The 23,252-nt window shown below is 38.4% G+C and overlaps 1 protein-coding gene and 1 non-coding gene across 3 annotated transcripts in view; both read left to right on the top strand.

Moving 5' to 3' along the window:
- Positions 1 to 8,720: 8,720 nt before the first annotated feature.
- LOC129777069 (photoreceptor-specific nuclear receptor) overlaps positions 8,721 to 23,252 on the top strand; it is a 92,121-nt gene continuing 77,589 nt past the window's right edge. For both annotated transcript variants that reach the window (XM_055783132.1, XM_055783131.1), the window contains exon 1: positions 8,721 to 9,497. In XM_055783132.1, the coding sequence (XP_055639107.1) occupies positions 9,443 to 9,497 (55 nt within the window). In that variant the 5' untranslated portion in view covers positions 8,721 to 9,442. The remainder of the gene's footprint in view (positions 9,498 to 23,252) is intronic.
- Positions 17,504 to 17,640, top strand: LOC129781026 (U4 spliceosomal RNA). The gene has a single exon (XR_008744061.1). It is a non-coding gene; the product is annotated as a U4 spliceosomal RNA (small nuclear RNA).

Here is a 23,252-nt window from a genome sequence, read left to right as displayed (position 1 = left end):
CGAAGCCAACGGGGTCACCTTCGTGCCTGTGGAGCTTCCGATATTCACTGCAAGGGTTCCTCAATGCCGGTAGTATAAGCCTACAGTGAAATCACCCGATACAGAGAGGAAATATTAAGTGTGGCTTACCTATTCGACCGTTGTCTGCTGAAGGAGGAAATTGTGAAATGTGTGCTACTACTGCTGCTAACACCAACATCACTGTTATACTGTCAGCTGCGAGGGGTAGGGCATTGTGCATTTATTCTCTCTTCTACGCACCTCACATCTTCCTTCTTCCTTCATCTTTTTGTATTGTTTTCCTTTTTTTATCTTTTGTCTGTCATTCCATTTCTTTTTTTTTTCAATCTACGATACGAAATACTCAAAAAAATGATATAAAAAATATTCAGCTGCGTGAATTTCCTCTGATTACAGTCCTCACGGTCAATTTTGACCTGGATACTCTATCTATCACTAATACAGTTTGGCACATGTCCACATATTCTATAGGTTTGGAAATAAAAAAAAAAAAAACTTAGAGGCGAATGAACTGCAAAGTTTAAAGCCTCTTAAAAACAAAGAAAGAAGAAGAATAAAAAAAATGACGACAATCTGTCTAGGTGACATCTGTGTACTCAACACGCAGCGATAGAAACAAGTACTGTACGCACTCAATAACAAACCAACTGTCAAAATTCATTAATATCATTAATATGTGCTTATCCCCGGTTCAATAGTGCCAAACCACCCTGGTTTTTCTTTTTTAGCATGACTTCCTCTAAAGAAGCTCTGGTGGTTGAGTGGTTGAGTGGTGGTTGAGGGCAGCAGCATTATGTGACTGTATTGCAGCCTGCAGCTCATCATTGTAGTTGTTCCCGATTGACGATGCGGTTGACATTGCTTTATTAACAATTCTCATAAAATTTTCGACTAGCCCATTTTGTTGTGGGAAAAATGGTGTAGAGTATATTGTCTGAATTCCTCTTCCACGAAAAAAGCTTTCAAATTCTTCACCATTGGTATCGAGCGCAATCGTCTCTCAAACCGTTTTAGTAGAGAATATCCTTTGCATTGGAGTTGGTTTTACCGGTCTACCATTTGTGGCACAAGTTTCGCATGACCCATTGATCAGCATCTGTGGCCATGCCAGGTCACATCACTCGCACAATTGTGTTTAGTCAATATTCCGTTCTTGATGGATAGGTCATTCGAGACAGCTTAAAATCTGCTCAGATACTTCGACCACTTTCCTGACTACAAAGCTTCGACTTCCAATTGGGTTGTCTCATCTTTTGCAGTTGAATTCTGCGTTTTAACGCGTTTCAGTCGGCAGGACGCCGCCCAAGTTGACCGCATTTACTGCATTTCAATTTTATAACGGGCAGAACCTGTTGCGGTGCGCCTCCTATTACATCTGGAACAACGTTCCCGACGACTCCTAGAAAAAGCAATGCTAGCACGATATTCTTTAGTCTAAATTCTCTGGTTTATTCGTTTCCCGTCCTACGCTTCAATGGAGCTTTGGTAGAGCGTATATGATTAATTGAAGTATCATTGTACAAGCTGTATCAATCTGATACACTCCGTCTCTCGTTGCCGATTGTACGACGAATTTCGCTTCGCCACTAAATGTGCTAGCAATTCTAGCAAGTTCGCGGTTGAACATGTCCTTGAGCAATTGAGCTTTGACGAAACGTTTCTGATCTGCTGCAATATACTCACAAAGACGTACATTCTCATTTGTCTGGCATGGAAGCTCATAATCGATTCTCCTGATCGTTGTCGCGTGCACGAAAATGCTTCGTGCTCAGCCGCAGTGTCGATTGTTAATCAAAAATGACTTTCGATGTTCTTAACAAAAGTTGTGTAGCAATGACCTTCCTTCAGGTTTGGCCTCAACTTACATGCTCGTACAATACCCTGCAATTCTTCACCCATTGGAAGATAAAGCAGTTGTGACCGTTGTATGTGTCACACACGTTGGATAGAGACGCTGCGATCTCAGAGCCACTCTTAAAACCACTTTGAACCACATTTTGTTTGCATGTACGTTTTATGAGAAAGGTTGGATTTGATTTCATCGGACGTTCGTATTACTTGTCGTCGCTTCATACGCCGGAATGTCACGACACTTCCAGCTATCATCTGCTTCAGTGCATACAATGTTGTTTCCTGGGAACTATTGTTACTGATCGAGCAATTTCCGACTCGTTGTTTCTTTTCGATATTGGGTGGTTTCTTCGACATACCATTTTTTTCAAAAACGGTTGTCCCAACACGCAGTTTTGCGGTTGTCCCAACACGCTTTTTTCAGACGGTTGTCCCGACACGTCACTTTTTCCAAGCGGTTGTCCCAACACGCTTTTTTCAGACGGTTGTCCCGACACGTCACTTTTCCAAGCGGTTATCTCAACACGCAATATCTCAGGCGGTTGTCCCGACACGCCATTTATTTTCACAGGCGGTTGTCCCAACACGCCATTTTCTTGAATTTCTTTCCTCTATGCCGGGTGATTTCACTGAATATTTAATGTATTGTTTTTTTTTGCCAAAAAACACAAAATATCCGGCAGGATCGCCGATGTGGAGCTTCAGATATTCACTGCAAGGGTTCCTCAATGCCGGTAGTATAAGCCTACAGTGAAATCACCCGATACAGAGAGGAAATATTAAGTGTGGCTTACCTATTCGACCGTTGTTTGCTGAAGGAGGAAATTGTGACATGTGTGCTACTACTGCTGCTATGATATAACACCAACATCACTGTTATACTGTCAGCTGCGAGGGGTAGGGCATTGTGCATTTATTCTCTCTTCTACGCACCTCACAGTGCCAAAGGAAATGAACCCGCCCAACGCGCCGAAGCTTCGCCCAATAGAGAAATATTGGGCGATTATGAAGCAGGCCCTCCGGAAGAACCCAAAAGTTGTCAAATCGGAGGCGGACTTCAAGAGAAAATGGATTTCTGTTAAAAAAGACGGGTGGGTAATGTCGGGGACAAAACCGGAGTGACGTAGGACTATACAAAGAGGACAGCTTTTATTAAATATATATTTTAAATATATTGTTTTATTTTCTTCTCCTACGTGAATACCTACCTATCTACCTGAAAAATGGATTAGTTTATTGTTTACTCTTTATGAATATGTTGATGGTTCTGAAAAGAACCTTTGGTGTTGTGTTTTTGTTATCACTCGATATTCCCATCTTGTTCGGTTAAACCTTCCTGTTTAGCTATTGCGTTTGCCACTCGCCACAGCTTTCACAGTTGGAAAATTTCTTCCCATCCAGCTTGTGACATGTTGTTCAGTAAATTACATTTAATGCGACGTGCCGGAGAAACACTTTGCCACTCACTGAAACTAATTGTCGCCTTGATGAGCGCCGAACCGAAGCTGCTCTGTTCTTGATGCGGGTTTTCTGATTGTCGTGAGCAGCATTTCAAGCCAACTCGAGCACTCCGACGGCCGAAACTCTATAATCGCTGTTAGGTATACTGGTGCTCCGGAACCAATCTGTTCGGCCTAGTTACCCTTGCGGAGCAATCAGTGAATCTGACCAACAGGGAACTGGAGACCTGCACGGTTCGAGTGAGACTTTGCCTTTCCCTTAACTTGTCCTCCTTTGTTACGTCCAAGATGCCGATGCCGTACAACCACACGGGTTTACGGTTTGAAAGAAAATAAGATATTTTATTGGGGTCCGCGTGTTTTATACTCTAGCGGTACACACTCACAGGATAGAGACAAATCGGCAGACTCAGCCAGAGGGGCGAGTCCAACAAGACGAACGAATGAGCATTAAAAGGGAGCGATGGCAAAAAAATACATTCATTACAATTTGTTCACTCGTTGGATTCACATGTAGGCTAAAAAGGGTCCTTTTCAGGATCACAAAATTATCTTCAATCTAAAGAGTTTATTGTTTTGTTATCACTCGATATCCCCATCTTGTTCGGCTGAACCTTTCTGTTTAGCGATTGCATTTGCCACTCGCCACAGCTTTCACAGTTGGAAAATTTCTTCCCATCCAGCTTGTGACATATTTTACAGTAAATTACATTCAATGGCACGTCGCATTACCACCACTCAGTATCGGATTGGAGGTAATTTTAACCTGTAATTGAACATTTGCGATGACAGTGGTACAGTGTCGACTTTCAATGTGGGGTCATAATTTGGACCCCGAACTCTATGTTTACAAAAATGTCCAACTAAATAAGTCGCATTACATGTCCGTCCAATTAGCTAACTGTCGAACTAATTGTAGATTACTGTACTTTCAATCTGGAAACAATTTAAGAATTGGTGAAAATTGAATAATCAGGAAAGTCCCCAACTATCAATAAGCTCAGAACAACTGCCAAATTCACATACTCATCAGATCCTGGCAAACAAATTATGAAAACATCAATTTGTGTTTTATTATAATTTTGGATAATTGAACTTTATTTCCTAAACTCTTTTTTGGAAGGTTTAATGACCCTGAAAAGCGCCTTGTTTTATGGAATGGTTCCAATTTAGAAAACTTTGTACTCGTGGTTTTGAAAAAAACCATTTCGAACGCCCTCGATGCCGCCTTGTTCTGGATTTGCCACCAAAGCAGTTTGTATAAAGAACAAACTTTTTTCTTCTGCTACCTGATGCCGTTTTGCGATTGCGTTTGCCACTCGCCACTCGCTGCAACTGCCTGTTGTCTTGATGTCCACCGAACCGAATGTGTTCTGTTCCGAATGCAGGTTTTCTTATCGTCGCGAGCAGCTTTGCCAGCTAACTCGATCACTCCGGCGGCCGAAACTATATAACGCCGGCTAGATGGACTGGTGCACTGGTACTAACGCGCTCGGCCTAGCTACCCTTGCGGGGAACTCCAGATCAACACGGTTCGAGCGGGATTTTGCCTTTCCCTTCACTTTTCCTCCTTTACCATGTCCAGGCATGGCTGCTTGGGTTGGTTTGTTGATGTGTTGTGATGCGAACCGATGTAGTGTACGGTTTGGATGAGAATGATCGTTACGGCAGCGGAGCGGGGATTTTTAAGCTGACTGGCTGGCTCGAGAATTACGCATGTGTGAGACTGCGACCAATGTTTCCCTCATTTTTTTTTCTTTCCAATCGTGCTTCATTCTATTTCTTCTTCTTCTTTTTCTTTGTTTACGGAGGCTTTAAATCTAACGATTCATTCGTCTCCGACATTCTATTTCGCTGCTGCTCTGGTTGCCCGTTTTGGTCGGTACGATTTGAGGAGCACAAAATGGACCAATCAAAAATGGGCACATAGTGCATTTTGACAATGCTTGATATTTCACAATTATTCAATTATTTATCTCAAGAAAAATGAAATGTTATTCATTATGATAGATGCGTAGATATATTTCCTACCAATTGATGCAAAAACCGAACCGAAGCTGCTCTGTTCTTGATGCGGGTTTTCTGATCGTCGTGAGCAGCTTTGCAAGCCAACTCGAGCACTTCGACGGCCGAAACTCTATAATCGCTGTTAGGTATACTGGTACTCCGGCACCAATCCGTTCGGCCTTGTTACCCTTGCGGAGCAATCAGTAAATGCGACCAACAGGGAACTGGAGACCTGCACGGTTCGAGTGAGACTTTGCCTTTCCCTTAACTTGTCCTCCTTTGTTACGTCCACGATGCCGATGCCGTACAACCACACGGGTTTACGGTTTGAAAGAAAATAAAATATTTTTTTGGGGTCCGCGTGTATTATACTCTAGCAGTACACACTCACAGGATAGAGACAAATTGGCATATTCAGCCAAAGGGGCGAGTCCAACGAGACGAATGAATGAGCGTTAAAAGGGAGCGATGGCAAAAAAATACATTCATTACGATTTGTTCGCTCGTTGGATTCACATGCAGGCTAAAAAGGGTCCTTTTCAGGATCACAAAATTATCTTCAATCTAAAGAGTTTATTGTTTTGTTATCACTCGATATCCCCATCTTGTTCGGCTAAACCTTTCTGTTTAGCGATTGCATTTGCCACTCGCCACAGCTTTCACAGTTGGAAAATTTCTTCCCATCCAGCTTGTGACATATTTTACAGTAAATTACATTCAATGGCACGTCACATTACCACCACTCAGTATCGGATTGGAGGTAATTTTAACCTGTAATTGAACATTTGCGATGACAGTGGTACAGTGTCGACCTTCAATGTGGGGTCATAATTTGGACCCCGAACTCTATGTTTACAAAAATGTCCAACTAAATATGTCGAATTACAAGTCCGTCCAATTAGCTAAATGTCGAGATAAGTGTAAATTACTGTACTTTCAATCTAGAAGCAATTCTGTCAAATTCACATACTCATCATAACTTGGCAAACAAATTATGAAAAAATCAATTTGTGTTTTATTATTATTTTGGATATTGTTTTAGAAAGCATTGAACTGTATTTCCTAAATTCTTTTTTGGAAGGTTTAATGGCCCTGAAAAGCGCCTTGTTTTATGGAATGGTTCCAATTTAGAAAACTTTGTACTCGTGGTTTTGAAAAAAAACCATTTCGAACGCCCTCGATGCCGCCTTGTTCTGGATTTGCCACCAAAGCAGTTTGTATAAAGAACAAACTTTTTTCTTCTGCTACCTGATGCCGTTTTGCGATTGCGTTTGCCACTCGCCACTCGCTGCAACTGCCTGTTGTCTTGATGTCCACCGAACCGAATGTGTTCTGTTCCGAATGCAGGTTTTCTTATCGTCGCGAGCAGCTTTGCCAGCTAACTCGATCACTCCAGCGGCCGAAACTATATAACGCCGGCTAGGTGGACTGGTGCACTGGTACTAACGCGCTCGGCCTAGCTACCCTTGCGGGGAACTCCAGATCAACACGGTTCGAGCGGGATTTTGCCTTTCACTTCACTTTTCCTCCTTTACCATGTCCAGACATGGCTGCTTGGGTTGGTTTGTTGATGTGTTGTGATGCGAACCGATGTGGTGTACGGTTTGAATGAGAATGATCGTTACGGCAGCGGAGCGGGGATTTTTAAGCTGACTGGCTGGCTCGAGAATTACGCATGTGTGAGACTGCGACCAATGTTTCGTTCATTTTTTTCTTTTTCCTTTCCAAACGTGGTTCATTCTATTTCGCTGCTGCTCTGGTTGCCCGTTTTGGTCGGTACGATTTGAGGAGCACAAAATGGACCAATCAAAAATGGGCACATAGTGCATTTTGACAATGCTTGATATTTCACAATTATTCAATTATTTATCTCAAGAAAAATGAAATGTTATTCGTTATGATAGATGCGTAGATATATTTCCTATCAATTGATGCAAAAACCTTTGCGATCTATTGAGAAATGCTCTAGTTGTAAGCGTTCCAAATCTTGCATTTTTTCCTACTTGTTCAGTGCCTAGATTTCCATTTCACCCCCTATATCTTCCGGTTAGACGTAGTCCTACGTCAAAATACATTTTTTCCAGAATTGTGAAAAGTATTGACAAAAAACTGTATCCAGTAATGACCTGACAGGGATCCCAGTTTATTTATTACGGACAATTTTTATTGCGATGAAGCAAAAAGTAAAAAAAAAAAATCAGGAAAAATCAGAATTATATCAGTGAAATCTGGAGAAAATGTTTGTTGGGATGTCAGGGAACGTCCAAAAAGGTCTGAGAAATCCTGAAGAAGGAGGAAGGTTGGCATCTCTGTCGAGAAGTGTATGCCAAGCGTTGTCAGTTGCATATCGAGGCCAAAAGGGTCTCTTGGCTATTATTTTTTTGTTTTTATTCGTTTTGATTATTTTTTTAAATTAAACCATGGAGTGGAATTTTTATGTCATACCCTGAAAGTGCCAGTTAGGAACAAAAGTCATTTTTTTTCTAAAAAGAAAATCAACGATATTGAAATAGAAAAATGGTTTACTAATTACCTACTTTTACGTATTATTGACTGGACTACCGAAAAGTTTGAAAAAACTTTTAAAATTGGAACACTTTAATTTTAAATGGGGTGTTTTTTGCGCCCATCGGTGTACTTGATAAAATTTAATCTCAATAAAAAAATCATTGGAAAATTTCACAAAAATCGCGGTTTTTTTACATGACCAAACAGTATGCAGTATGAATTTCAAGCAATTCTAATCCAGTGTGCGGAGGGCATCCTAGCAGTAGTATTAGCGCTCACTAACCCTTCGAAACAGCTCCTTCATCCGTACGGCACACTCTGCATTACGCTCTGCTTCCCATTCACAACTGGCCAGCTGGTTGTGGATGCTGTGGCTGGTTTTCCGCGACAGATGGGAGGAAGTGTGTGCACGGGTCGGCGAAACGTCAAGTGGTGGCACCAGATTTCATCTTTCTCTCTCGTCGACTTTTGTCTGCCCTCCCCGCAGCATCACATCAGATATGTGTTATGGCTTGACTTGGCTGTGTGTGGTGTATGTCGTCGTGAACAGGGCAAAAATACGACATGGTGGAATTATAATGCCATTTGGTATATAACAGACGGGGGAGAGTATCGAAGTTTGCACTGGTGCTTCCTTGCTGTCGTTACACACCGCGGTAGAACGAGACAGCAGCCGGACGAGATGAGACGGAGTGATACAGCCGTCGACAGAGAGGAGGAGTTAGCTGATGCTTTTGCTGTGGCTTATGGCAAAAGTAAAAAATGTGGAATTTCGACATCAAGTAGGACGAATCATAAATTCTCTATTGCATGCATTTTCCGCGTGCTCTGATCTCCGGGAGATGATGATGGTGATATAGCGATAGCAGCAGCAGCGGCAGTAGCAGGCTTGGAGGGTTCATGTCATCCTCGCAGCGGAACTTGGTTGTTGTTATCAAATTAACGGAGTGATTTTTAGTCGCTGAACGGATCGGGAAGCGTACATACGGAATTCCTCTAAAGCTCTGCACTGTATGCAACTGTTGGAGCTCCATCGGTAACCTTACCTGCTGTTGCGTTGAAAGTTGGCAAAAAAAGGTGATTTCATGCGTTCATTGTCGCTCAACTGCATGAGTGTAGAAAAAGTGCAATCCTTTCCTGAGATATCCGCCGAAAAAATCTCAACTGCATCGTCCGGTATTGTGGTGGTCTTTGGGCACTGTCCAACCAACGTTTGATTAGGACTACAGTACGGAAGTCGGTCCGACAAGTGGATGTTAATTGGATTTTTCAGTGTACCGTTCGACACAAGTGAGCATCGTGAATGCATATCATCAAATTTTTCTTTTGGCGTTACCCGATTCGGAAGTCTAGCTGCATTTTGACAGTAGTGAACCTGATTCATCTCACCGCGAGCACAGCAATTAATGTGTGCAATTGAAAAGGATTAACGCGTGACGTGTGCCTATCGGAACAAACGAGCGGAAAAAGATCCGTGCCGTTGCTGAGCGCGAGTGCATCGTCAGAGATCAAATGGGATAATTTCGTTGGTGTCCGTGGAAAACGTTGTGAGAAAAAATAAGTGTTAGCTCGTTCTAGGATAGACAGTTGGGTGAATGTTTTCGTTCCGTAACATGGAAGGCTCGACGGTTTTGCAGGATAACAAAACAGGTATGGGTTGTTTTGAGTGAGTTTTGAGTGTTAGCTACAAATGAACTGAGATTGATCCCATTGAACCCATTTGATGAGATGAAATTTTATTCAACTGTGAAATGTATCCATATTTCCGAATTCTGGATTCCTGATTAGTGAATATTGATTTTTTTTAAATAGCATGAATACAAGGGGAACTTAATGTCTCCTTCCGTTGTGAAATAAAATATTGAGACCGTGAATGAGTTCTATATCTTTGTTGTTGTAAAAATTAATGGTTCATTAAAAAATGAACATATAAATAAATAATAGTAAACATGGCACAACCATATTTTTAAATGCCAGCTACTCTTCTTTATTTCCCTCTATTTCTTCTGGTAGCATTTGACTTCTTGCCATAAAAATGTTCTATTATCTACAACATCAAAATGATACTTGTGTTATCAAAACTAATCACTGAATGTTATTGCACGGGTGTCAGAAGCAGTGTTGCCACATTTTTATCGGTATTTGGAGAGTTAAAATCGATTTTCAGCTGTAGTTTTTCTTTCAAAAATCTGTACCGAAATCTGTACCAATCAAATATTTGTTGCATAGAAAAATCTGTTTGATTAACATGAACAATTATTAATTTCTCTTCAAAAGCCTCAAATTAACCATTTGTTTGATGATGCTCCTACATACCTAATATGCCTAACATAGGCTGCAAAGAATCAGTTGCTGAAAAATTTGAACTACCTTTTTAAAAATGTATAATATGTACCGTACAGAAATTATACCCAAAAATCGAAAAAAAACTGTACCCTTCCAGATAAATTTGTACTTGGCAACACTGATCAGAAGTGCTCACGATAATTCTGGGTGCTTCACCTGTATGTTTTTGAATTGAATAGTACAGTGAATCCGTGCAAATGCTATTCTTTTACATTTGTTCGATAGTGAAGAACGGCGAGAACTCATTCAAACTTCCAGTTTTTTCTTATCATGTATTACAAATATTTAGAAAATTACAAGTTGTTTTGGATACACCAATTGTCCGTTAATCTAGCGTTGCCGTTTAGATTCGATGATTAGCAATTTAAACAATATATATACTCTTGTCAAGACTAATCTGAATATTTTTTTTGTCATATTCTATGCGAGCTATCTCTGTAAAATGATGCCCAAACCTGAATCGCCTATTTTAGGATATTTTGAACAATAGAGCTCTCAAAGCATATACATCATCGAAAACGATAGTGTTGCGTCGGATGAATCCTAGTAGAGCGTGCATTTTAATCGCGACCGTTGAGATATGTTCATAGAATTTCGTTTCTGGGTCAATTAAGATGGCAATCATAAAAAAAATTGGAACAAGTGAAACGTTTTGTGCAATAGTTTGTTACAACTTTCACGATGAATACAATAAATATTGACATTTACATAATTTTTGTTCTTAGATAAGATTATTTTTCCAAATCATCTTGCAGGAAACAAAACATCGTCTAAATACAGGATTGGCAAAATGGCTCAAATTAGACTTTTTGGAGGGCTGAAAAAGTGATTAAAAGGGTTAACAATTTCACAGCTCTGCGTCGCATGTCAATCGGTTAACGCTAAAATAAATGAATGAACCTGTTTGTCTTTGTCCAACAAATTTGAATGTGAATGCGTTGATTATGTCGGAGAAAATTTGCGATTTTTATGTATTTTTATAAGAGCTAAAAATTATTATGATGGTAAAAAATGTCGAATATCGACAAGTTTTGTGAATTTATGTTTAAAAGTAATGTTTTTTTAATATTCTTTGTATTGAATTTCAATCAAAAGTGCTAAAACTTGACACCGGTAGCCCCGAAATCTGTGGTTTACAAACAGCCATTCCATGCCAAACCGATACAATGGTTCTCAGATTTTCGTGAAAATTTGTAGTTCTGTTTCTTATCGCGAAAGATTTCCGATTCAGCAAAATATTATACTTGCAAAATCATTGGATTTTGTTCTCATAATTATTCATTGTATTTGTTGACGTGGGACTACGTCTAACCGGAATATATGAGGGGTGAAGTGAAAACCTAAACAGGAAAAATGAAAGATTTCGTATGCTTATAACTTAAACAATTCTTAATAAATCGGAAAGATGTTTGCATCAATTGATGGGAAATATTTCTATGCATCTATCACAATGAATAAAATGCTATTTTTCATGAGATAAACCATTTAATAACTGTTAAATGTCAAGCGTTATCTAAACACCCTAACTAACACGTTTTGGTTGGCCCGATTTACGTTTTCCCCAACACAGTCTTCAAAATCAATGTGTCTGGGGGAATCCGCTTTGCAAACACAATCAAGTCGGGGGTAGTTTTGTTCCAACCGATATGTGTTTCCTCAAAATGGATTTCAAAAAAAAGGTGCCTGGGGGAATCCGCTTTGCAAATATATGCAAGCTGAGAGTGCTTTTTATTCGCTTTTTGTGCAGACCGGAATGTTTCTCTAACAAGTACTTCTGAACTGAGGTGCCTGGAAAAGCCGTCATCTCAGATACTAGGGGCGAATGAACTTGCAAGTTTAAAGTCCCTATAGCATAAAAAGTTGAAATTGATGTTGTTGATTCATGCAAACCGGAGGTACACTTTCTTTCTGAAATGTTTTCTTGGAGGTACACTTGTACCCGCTTTTTTTGCAATTCGGAATGTGTTGCCCTAACAAGGACTACAAAAGCGGATACGAACATATCGCTTTAGCTCGATTATTCGAGACTGTTGATTCAACAATATGCGTTGAACGTGCATGTCAAAATAGGAAAACTGAGTGCCTAAAGTTCATCAAATCAAGCAAATTCGCGGTTCGAGAACTACGTACACAAAGATATGTAGTAATTTCAGAAAGAAATGTAAAATACAATGATCGTATGACAATTCTTCCGTACACATATTTTGGTAGTCCTAGGCATAATATCGAACGTAAATGGATGGTCATCAAACTTACTTGTAACGAAAAACCTAATCTATTACAATGTATGAATTATTTTTACATGGCAACTGTTAAAATTCTCTATTTACAGAGCAAATATGTTGAACTCAATTGAATTCTAAAATGGTTAATAAATTGTTTTAGATTAAATGTTATAGGTGTTATAGATTAAATAAAACACAACTGTAGATCATTGGTTTTGTAGTTTTATGATAGCAATGAATGATAAGAATATTAAGCATATTCATTTTATCGGTGACTCCAGATTCATTCATTCAATTGAAGTATCGTTTGTCGTTTGCATTTTATGTAAGGCACAGTAAACAGCAAACAAACTATTTCTGCCGCTTTCCTAGGCGAATAGTGAAGCTGACGAGCACCAAGAATGCAACGGAATCGATTTTTCATGATACATGATTTCATGATGTTCTCTCTATTATTCCCCTTGCCAAAGAATGTTTCTTGTTAAATTAACATTTTGGACTTCTTGATTCTGGAGCTCGATAAGGCATCAGCCGGATAAAAACAATGATTGAGAATTATATGCATCGCAATAATATTTGTAATTTTCTCGTAAGCGTGCTAGGGCCAGACTTAAACACCAAATATGGGAATCGCGATTGGTGCCCTAATAACTTGTAAGCGCATCCTTTGGGTGATCACATATCTGTATAAATATTTTTGTAATTTGGCTTTTGTTTTTAACAAATACAGGGTGTTAGGTTTATCCTTGTAAATATACTAAGGTGTAAAGGAGGATCATATTTGATGATAAAAGAAAACTGTTCGAACACTTTACTTATGAAGCAAATATTAGGCTGTCAGAAAAGTCCTGCGGTATTCTTTTTGAATTTTCATTTGTTCATAAAATTAGTTACAATCATCTGCTTTAAGTCAAATATGCGCCGTTTTGTTCGATGACTTGTTCCCAACGAGATGCCAACTTCATAATACCCCTGTTATAGAAGCTCGCTTCCTTATTGGCAAAAAACTCGGAGAGCCAATTTTCACAGGCCTCTTTTGTGGCTAACTTCTGACTACCTAGCTCGTTCGCCATGGACAAAAACAGGTGGTAGTCACTTGGTGCAAGGTCCGGACTATACGGCGGATGCAAAAGAACCTCCCATCCGAGCTCCCGGAGCTTCTGGCGCGTCACCAAAGAAGTGTGTGGCCTGGCGTTGTCCTGATGGAAGACAATGCGGCCTCTGTTTATCAAAGATGGCTTCTTCTTCATGAGTGCTACCTTCAAGCGGTCCAGTTGTTGGCAGTACAGGTCCGAATTGAGCGTTTGGCCATAGGGAAGCAGCTCATAATAGATTATTCCTTGACAATCCCACCAAACACACAGCAGAACCTTCCTGGCCGTTAATGAGGGCTTGGCCACCGTCTGAGCCGCTTCAGCGGGCTTCGACCACGACCGTTTGCGCTTCACGTTGTCGTAAGTGACCCACTTTTCATCGCCAGTCACCATCCGCTTCAGAAACGGGTCGATTTTGTTGCGATTCAGCAGCGATTCACATGCGTCGATAAGGTCAAAGATGTTTTTTTTGCGTCAACGTGTGTGGCACCCATACATCGAGCTTCTTTGTGAATCCAAGCTTCTTCAAATGGTTAATAACGGTTTGATGATTTATCCCCAGCTCTTGGCCGATGCTACGGCTGCTACTATGCCGGTCTTTCTCGGCTAATTCAGCGATTTTGTCGCAATTTTCGACGACAGGCCTTCCGGAGCGTGGCGCATCTTCGACGACCTCTACACCAGAACGAAAACGTTGAAACCATCGTTGTGCGATGGAAATGGAAACTGTATCGGGTCCATAAACTGCACAAATTTTATTGCCAGCTTGAGATGCATTTTTGCCTTTGTCATAGTAGTACTGTAAAATATGTCGGATTTTCTCTTTATTTTGCTCCATATTTGCGACACTATAACTCACGAACGACTTAACCAAACAAAACACAGTCAAGGACTATATTATAGCGCGCAAAAATACCTTTCCAGCAAGCTATATCATGACTCGATACCATGAATACAACTAGAACTACGCGCTTACAACGACACCTCGCGGAAATACCGCAGGACTTTTTTGACAGTCTAATATATTGAACTCAATTGAATTCGAAAATTGTTTAATTCAATCAATAATTCAATCAGTACAAACAAATGCTACTAAACGAACGATAGTCTCACGTCAACCTTGCGTTTATACCATATATATAACACACCGATTTTTTTAAGTTTTTTATAGTTCTATTATATTATTTTAAATATTTTTTTCTTGAAAGCTAAGGCTTTTTCACATAACATATCATAGAATCAGAGATGTGTTTTGTTTTTGAGTTATGTAAATAGAACTAAGGTGTAATGGAGGATAATATTTGATGATAAAAGAAAACTGTTCGAACACTTTACTTATGAAGCAAATATATTGAACTCAATTGAATTCGAAAATTGTTTCATTCAATCAATAATTCAATCAGTACAAACAAATGCTACTAAGCGAACGATAGTCTCACGTCAACCTTGCGTTTTTATCATAGATATAACACACCCATTTTTTTATAGTTCTATTATATTATTTTAAATATTTTTTCTTGAAAGCTAAGCCTTTTTCACATAACATATCATAGAATCAGAGATGTGTTTTGTTTTTGAGTTATGGTTTTTCAAAGTTAACATGTTTTCAGTTTTCTTTCGATATTCCTATGCGGCTAGACTACCATGCGCGTAGATTGATTTATAGTGACTGTAACATGGTTACTCTATCAATAATCATTATAATTTCCGATCCTAGACTATCATGTTATACGCTGAAACTTGAATCAATTTAGAATATATGAATTATGATGAACAGATGAACTAATTTTATTCCAAACCTGTCATGTGCATAGTTAGAAATCAAGGTAATCTGATCAAAATATTGAATCAAATTAAAATAGATATCGACATGGACTTCCTTATAGATCAGAAAGTAATAAATCAATTTAATGATTTTTATGAGATACAAAAGCAAATATCGAAATTGATTCAACCCTCCACGAATAACATGATAATCTAGTATTAGAAATTATAATGAATACACTGAATTCTTTTTTTACGCGACTGATGCGTGTGCACAAAAAATAAAATCGCTTTAAAAAAAATAGTATAAATTCGCGTAAAAAAAGAATCCATAGTATTGATAAAAAAGGCCCAAGAATTTGCAAAACATTGATTTTTGGGCAGCTCTGCTCAGTTGGTCAAGAGTTCTGAGTACGCATATAATCTGAAACGTCAAACAACATAACGCCGAAGTCTGTTGTAGCAGATGATCGCGTATTTCGAAACTTATTGATCGAAACCTCGTATTATGAGCTGCTGAAACACAGTTAGTTCCGAACGTCAACTAATGAAACATTTTAATTGACCTTTGCTTATGGAAATGGAAAATAGTTTAGGGCTTTGTCTTCCCACAACACAATAACCGAAAAAAAATATTGCTGGTGAAGGAAAAAACAACTGTGAATAATATAAAGTGTTCCATTATTACAAATTAGTCAACCTTCTTTATATTACTGTCTGTCATTTAAAAAAAAAACCATAATAAAATTTTTGTTTTTTTGACGTAGGACTACGTCTTTCATTTCTATACTGGGATGTAAGTTCAAAGTTTCGAAAACGAAAGCGTTACGCCGGAGAACGAGATTTTGAGCGTTAATAGCTCCTGAACAACTGAAAAAAATGGTATGATAAACACTTCATTTGAAAGATAAAATGTCTACGCATTATATGCTTGTTACTTTTTAATCCAAAATCTTGTTTCAATAGCCCTAAAATTGCTTTCAAAACAGGCTATTTAAATCACACCAATCGGTATATCAGCGAGTGCCGCTCGGAAATCCACTCAGTTATGATTGCGCAACGATTGAGGTACGATCGCTGGAATGAATGGATGTTTCCCTAACACAACTTCTAAAATATTGAACCAGGGAAATCGGGAGCAACGGGTACTTCTATACTCGCTTGCGTTTCTGCAAATCGAAATGTTTCCCTAACATAGATTTCAAAACCATGGAGCCTGAGGAAATCGGCATTGCAAAATAGATGAAAGCAGCGGGTACTTTTGTACTCGTTTGCCTTTTGCAAATTGGAATTCTTCCCTAACACAGATTTCAAAATCATGAAGCCTGGGGAAATCGGCATTGCAAAATAGATGATGATGATGTTGGATTAAAGAGGCTTTAAACTTTTCAGTTCTTTCGCCTCTGATACAAAATAGATGCGAGCTGCGGGTACTTATGTACTCGCTTGCGTTTCTGCTAATTGGTATGTTTTTCTAACACAGACTTCAAAATCATGAGGCCTGGGGAAATTGGCATTGCAAAATAGTAGCGAGCGGTGAGTATTTTGTACTCACTTGCATTTCTGCAAATCGAAATGTTTCCCTAACACAGATTTCCAAACCATGGAGCCTGAAGAAATCGGCATTGCAAAATAGATGCAAGCTGTGGGTACTTTTGTACTCGCTTGTATTTTTGCAAACTGGAATGTATTTTCCCAATACAGATTCCGAAACCAAAAAGTTGGGAGAATCGGCATTGCAGATACATTCAAGGCAATACTGCATTTTTACACTCCGGAATTCGTTTTGCTAACACGGTCTACAAAAGCGGGTACAGATGCAACGCTTTGGCTCGATTATTCAAGACTGTATTGGAAGATATCTCTTCATGTCGCCAGCTCACTGAACTTCTACGCATACCTTTTGATGATAAGGCAAAATGTTGATAACTATTTCCTGCGATAACCACTACCATAATGCATGAATTGACTTAAATTGGTATTTGTTTGCAATTAAATTCGTAAATAGTTTCATTCATTCACTAGTTTAATCAATAATTTAATCAATACACACAAAAGATAGCTCTGCGCAGTGGAGGCGATCTAGCGTAGTGGTAACAACCATACCTCTCACGCAGAGATCACGAGTTCAATTCTCACTCCCAACATTCTTCCAAAAATGGAAGTAAAAAGTGACGAACCAGCCGAAATGTGTTGAAAGTCACTATAAAAGAGAAAAAAAAAATATAGCTCTGCGCAGCGGCGATATCGTACCCAATGAGGAACATCCGAGATGGGACTATTGCTAATTGAAGAAATACAATTGATTACTAAGTCAACGGCAGTCCTACGTCAACCTTGAATTTATATCGTAGGTATAAGCCATCCATAGTTTTTTTTTCAATTTTTTTATGCTTGACGATTCGTCTCTTTCCTCATGTGGGTATGTGTGTGCAAGGCGTTTATGTATGTGTGTGAGTGTTCTCTTTACTACCCTCACAGTATATTTCATCTACTGGTGTTCAGTCATCACGAAGATGAAGCCTTTATGAAAAAACTTTTCAAAACGAATGTTATTTTCCATATAATAAACGAAAATTGTTTCTCGTACTATTGTATAACTCAAACTATTCCTCGCGAAAAAAAAACAAACTTGATGGATGAAACTTTGTATACGTTTTCTGTATAAGCAACTAAGCGATGTGGTTTTGTGAAAAATGTACAAAAGAATTTTTTACAAATTTTTGTGCATAGTAATTTGACAGACCATTTTTATTAAATCTGAGATTGAAGAACTTGAAGTGAAGACGTTTTTTCAAGTGAAACTAACAGACCCGGTAAACTTCGTCCCGACCACAATGATTTTTTTTTATTTAAATTATTTTGAACAACCATGTTTCCTCCCTAAATTGTTGTTTGATGGTATGGAAGTAAATAGTTATCAACATTCTGCTTTATCATGCAATGGATTTTCATGCCTATTTTTGCATAAAAATTTGACACAGACAAAAATGCCTGAATCAAGTCTAAACATAATCATTAAGTTCCATTGATCTGATTTCAAATGGTGACATTTAGACATCAAACCTTTTTTAAAACCATTAGAACCTGATGTAGATAAAAAATCATCAAACAGAAAACTAATTGTTCATATCCGTTGAATCGTTCTCGAGTTAAATACACGGACATCAAATCATTTTCTGTTTTAGAGATAGTTCTGATTTAGTTTTGACATATTTAGAAAAAAATAAAAAAATACGCACTTTTCATGCAATACGCAGGTTTTATAGCAAATTTTTAATATCATCTTTTTGAAGCTACATTCTATGAGATTAAATGTATTATTTTTTTAATCGTGATTCTTATAAAAATAAACTTCCTTAAAGCCTCCGTTTCGAAATATCTCTAACTTATTTTAAATTTATAGAAATAGGTCCTTTTAATCGCAGCTTCTTGAGAACATTTTTTGAGTTTTTAATATGTACACTCGACGGAAAAAATAGACGAATTCCTCGTAACATCTAAATTTTTGAGTGATCTTCGAGATAAATCATTTTGAACGTTCATGTTTCTAGTTTTAGAATATCATACGCTCAATTTTGTTATCTTGCTGTGTGTAGGTTAGGGTGGCAATGGATGTATGGAATAAAATTCCTCATCGAATTTCAAAAACCAACTATGTACATTTCGTTTATTGGACATGATTTAGGGGTGACTCCAAACGCTCAAAGTTTTGATTTTTTGATCCTCGAAAATCTTCCAGGGGGGGAGGAAATTTGGGAAATCGAAATTTTTTTCGATGCCAAATGACTTAAAAATGCATGAAACGTCGAGATCTGGTGTCATCTCGAAAAAAAATTTTTGCCCGAAAATCGACCTTCTGGGACTTAGCCTGATGGCAATGAAGGTATGGAAAAAAATTTATCGAATCTAAAGAATCGACCATGTACATTTTGTTTATTGGTCCAAAAAAATGATCTGTGCAAAGTTTCAGCTCAATCGAACATGATTTAGGGGTGCCTTAAAGCACTCAAAGTTTTAATTTTTTGGACATTCAGGCTAAGTCCCAAAACTTTGATTTTCGACCAAAAATTTGTTTTCGAGATAACACCAGAACTCGACGTTTTACACATTTTAAGTCATTTGGCATTGAAGAAAAAATTTCTATTTTCTAAATTTCCTTTACTCCCTCCTTGGAAGATTTTGGATGAAAAAATCAAAACTTTGCGCGTTTTGAGGCACTTTGCACAGATCATTTGATCAGATCATAAACGAAATGTAAATGGTCGGTTTTTGAAATTTGACATGACCATTTTCGCTGCCACCCTAGTGTAGGTGTTGCAGTCAAAAATAACAAGAAAAAAATAAAAGTGGCTTAGTATTCTGGACTGCCTTGCTTATTTACCAGTTCAAACCCCAATCGAGTATATATGGGGAGCGATTGAACGAAGAATAGATCCAGCTAACAGGCGGTATGAGAGTTTCAAGGAGCTTAATCCACCATCTTCTGCTTTATTGTAATTTCATCAATGCCCTAGACTAACGAAGGAAGGGCTGCTGCTTGTCTAATTTTTTTATGCTTTTAGTATATTTTCTATATTATTACTATGTTTGATCACAATGAAATCGTTTAACCTAAAACCTTTTTTGACGTAGGACTACGTCTAACCGGAAGATATAGGGGGTGAAATGGAAATCTAGGCACTGAACAAGTAGGAAAAAATGCAAGATTTGGAACGCTTATAACTCGAGCATTTCTCAATAGATCGCAAAGGTTTTTGCATCAATTGATAGGAAATATATCTACGCATCTATCATAACGAATAACATTTCATTTTTCTCGAGATAAATAATTGAATAATTGTGAAATATCAAGCATTGTCCAAATGTACTATGTGCCCATTTTTGATTGGTCCATTTTGTGCTCCTCAAATCGTACCGACCAAAACGGGCAACCAGAGCAGCAGCGAAATAGCACGATTGGAGAGGAAAAAGAAAAAATATGAACGAAAAATTGGTCGCAGTCTCACACATGCGTAATTCTCGAGCCAGCCAGTCAGCTTAAAAATTCCCGCTCCGCTGCCGTAACGATCATTCTTTGTGTGGACACCGACTGGACAACATCGTTGCTGGACGGGCTGGACGGCGAGGGATCGAGTGCCTTTCTCAAGGCAAGAGGGCGGAGGTGGTAGCGCTGGAGTAGAATAGAGTAGAGTTTTCAAAGGGCTTTTCTCAAGGCTAGAGACGAATGAACTGCAAAAGTTTAAAGTCTCTATAATACAATACCTACCTTCCTTCCTTCCGTAACGATCATTCTCATTCAAACCGTACACCACATCAGTTCGCATCACAACACATCAACAAACCAACCCAAGCAGCCATGTCTGGACATGGCAAAGGAGGAAAAGTGAAGGGAAAGGCAAAATCCCGCTCGAACCGTGTTGGTCTGGAGTTTCCCGCAAGGGTAGCTAGGCCGAGCGCGGCATCGAAGGCGTTCGAAATGGTTTTTTTCAAAATCACGAGTACTAAGTTTTCTAAATTGGAACCATTCCATAAAACAAGGCGCTTTTCAGGGCCATTAAACCTTCCAAAAAAGAGTTTAGGAAATACAGTTCAATGCTTTCTTAAACAAATGGTCGTGATGGACGTACATGGGGATCAAAGACAATGTAAAGAGGTATTCCATGTACGGAGCTAGGTGGTGAGCCTTCATAAAAAACGCAAAAACACAACGCCAAAGGTTCTTTTCAGAACCACCAACATGTTCATAAAGAGTAAACAGTAAATTAATCCATTTTTCAGGTAGATAGGTAGGTATTCACGTAGGAGAAGAAAATAAAACAATATATTTGAAATATATATTTAACAAAAGCTGTCCCCTTTGTATAGTCCTACGTCACTCCGGTTATGTCCCCGACATTACCCACCCGTCTTTTTTTTATTTCATTTGATACTCTGATTCATGTAATTCTCACCGTTGATTGTGACTGTTTTTAAATACGAAGAACTCATCAAGTCAAATGATTGCTTTCTGAAATGTGTTCTGTTTATGAGGCGAACTTACGTTTAAGTTTAAACCCCTTTATAAAATAAATGAACAAACAAACAAACAAACAATACATTACTTCCGTTTATGATTCCAATGTACCGTACGTCATCGGAAGCATCCTTCCCCTGAATAGAGTTATCAAATCCCAGATCTGGAAGTGTGCTGGGATACGTAGGCCTCATCATTCATTGAAACGTTCTCCTTTCGAAGAAGCGTGTGAATATCGATGCTTTACCTTATACAGTATACAGCAAATTGTTTTACTCTTTACTCTTTTGACAGCAAATTGTACAATCAAGAAGTGCTTCCGTGGTAAAATGACAACGGGGTCCATTACTTTGAAAATGACCTCAATCCTCCCTATTACCTATAATTCCGCCCAATTGGAAAATATTGAGCAATTGTCAAGAGGAAATTGAAGTAGGGTGCCAAAGTGACTTGGGATGCTGCAGACATGAAGAAATCGTGGAATGAAATGACCGCTGAGGTAGATCAACAGAGAGCTCGAACTTTGATGGAGAGTATCCGAAGAAAAGTTCGAAAATTCATCAAAACTGTAACGGAACATTGTTTTCAATATTTTCTCTGAAAATCATTTTCAATAAATTATTTGCATCTTGATATACAGCCATTCCATGCCAAACCGATGGTGCTCCCGTGGCCGAGCGTTTAGCGTCACACCTAACATACCGGGGGCTCGGGTTCGATTCCTGTTCTGGTCGGGGAATTTTCAGTCAAAAATAATTCCTTCGACTTGCACTGTGGTCACGCGTATTCTGGAGCTTTCCACTCAGAATGCATTCAAGGCGTATTATTCGGCATATAAATCTCAACTAATTACTAATGAAAATGACGCAAGTAATACTACGTTGAGACGGCGAAGTTTCTCTAGGAAAGTTAGTGCCATTCTAGAAGAAAGAAGAAGAAAGACGTTAGACCCGTATTTCTCTATTTTTACATTAATCAACTTTTTCCCTTTTTTTTTCCAAAAATGGCTTTTTCAAAAATTCCTAATTTGTGAACTACTGAACCCATTTAGATGGTCGACATATCAAAGTAAAGCTAATTAGCTGGAAAAATGTTACACTTGCAAAAATTTTATGTTTTGATTTCGTCATTATTGATTGCATTTGTTATTTTTAGTTTAAATGGTCTCGGGACCAAGGGCGCTATATATTTTTAGTTTTTTTTCTTGAAACCTGAGTTTTTTTTACATAACATATCCAAAAATCAGAGAGGCTCAATTATTTTTTCTCGAGTTATGATTTTTCAAAATTAACCGATGGTCTGAAAAAGCAATTTTTACCCCTGTTTTCCACCACAACAATTCATAACTTTTGAACCACTGGATCGATTCAGATGATCGACATATCAAATTCAAGCTATTAAGCTTCTTGTTTAGAAAAATATTGCACTCGGGGAAAAAATATAATTTTGTTTTCGTAATTATTGGTTGTAATTGTTTTCATAGTTTACAAAGTCGAAAGGTTTCGGGAACAAAGGCTCCATAACTTTTTATATATCTTCTTGAAAGCTGGGGTTTTTTCACTTAACATATCCGAATTTCAGAGGGGTGTCTTTTTTCGTCTATAAACTTCAAAGTGTTCAAATTTTTTCAAAGTTAACATGTTAACATGAAAAAAAATTTTCGACCGAAAATCAACCTTCTAGGACTTGAGAGGCAATGAAGGCAAGGATGGAAAACAAGGGAGGATGATGCGATTTACGATTAATCGCCAACTGCACAGATCGCAATGTGTGCAAACTGCGACTAATTATTAATCCTCTCCCATCATAACCAAATGATTTTCTCTTGGTAACTCTGAGTTGACCAAAGCATTGCTAGACTGAAACTAGTTGGAATAATTGAGTTACTCTCCTTCCTCGTTTTGTTTACAACTCCTAATAATAATTTGCTCCATGGGAATGAGTATCTCTATGACGTACG

The sequence above is a fragment of the Toxorhynchites rutilus genome, chromosome 3 (assembly GCF_029784135.1).
Source record: "Toxorhynchites rutilus septentrionalis strain SRP chromosome 3, ASM2978413v1, whole genome shotgun sequence".
Taxonomy (NCBI): Eukaryota; Metazoa; Arthropoda; class Insecta; order Diptera; family Culicidae; genus Toxorhynchites; species Toxorhynchites rutilus.
This window is presented reverse-complemented; position numbering and strand designations above follow the sequence as displayed.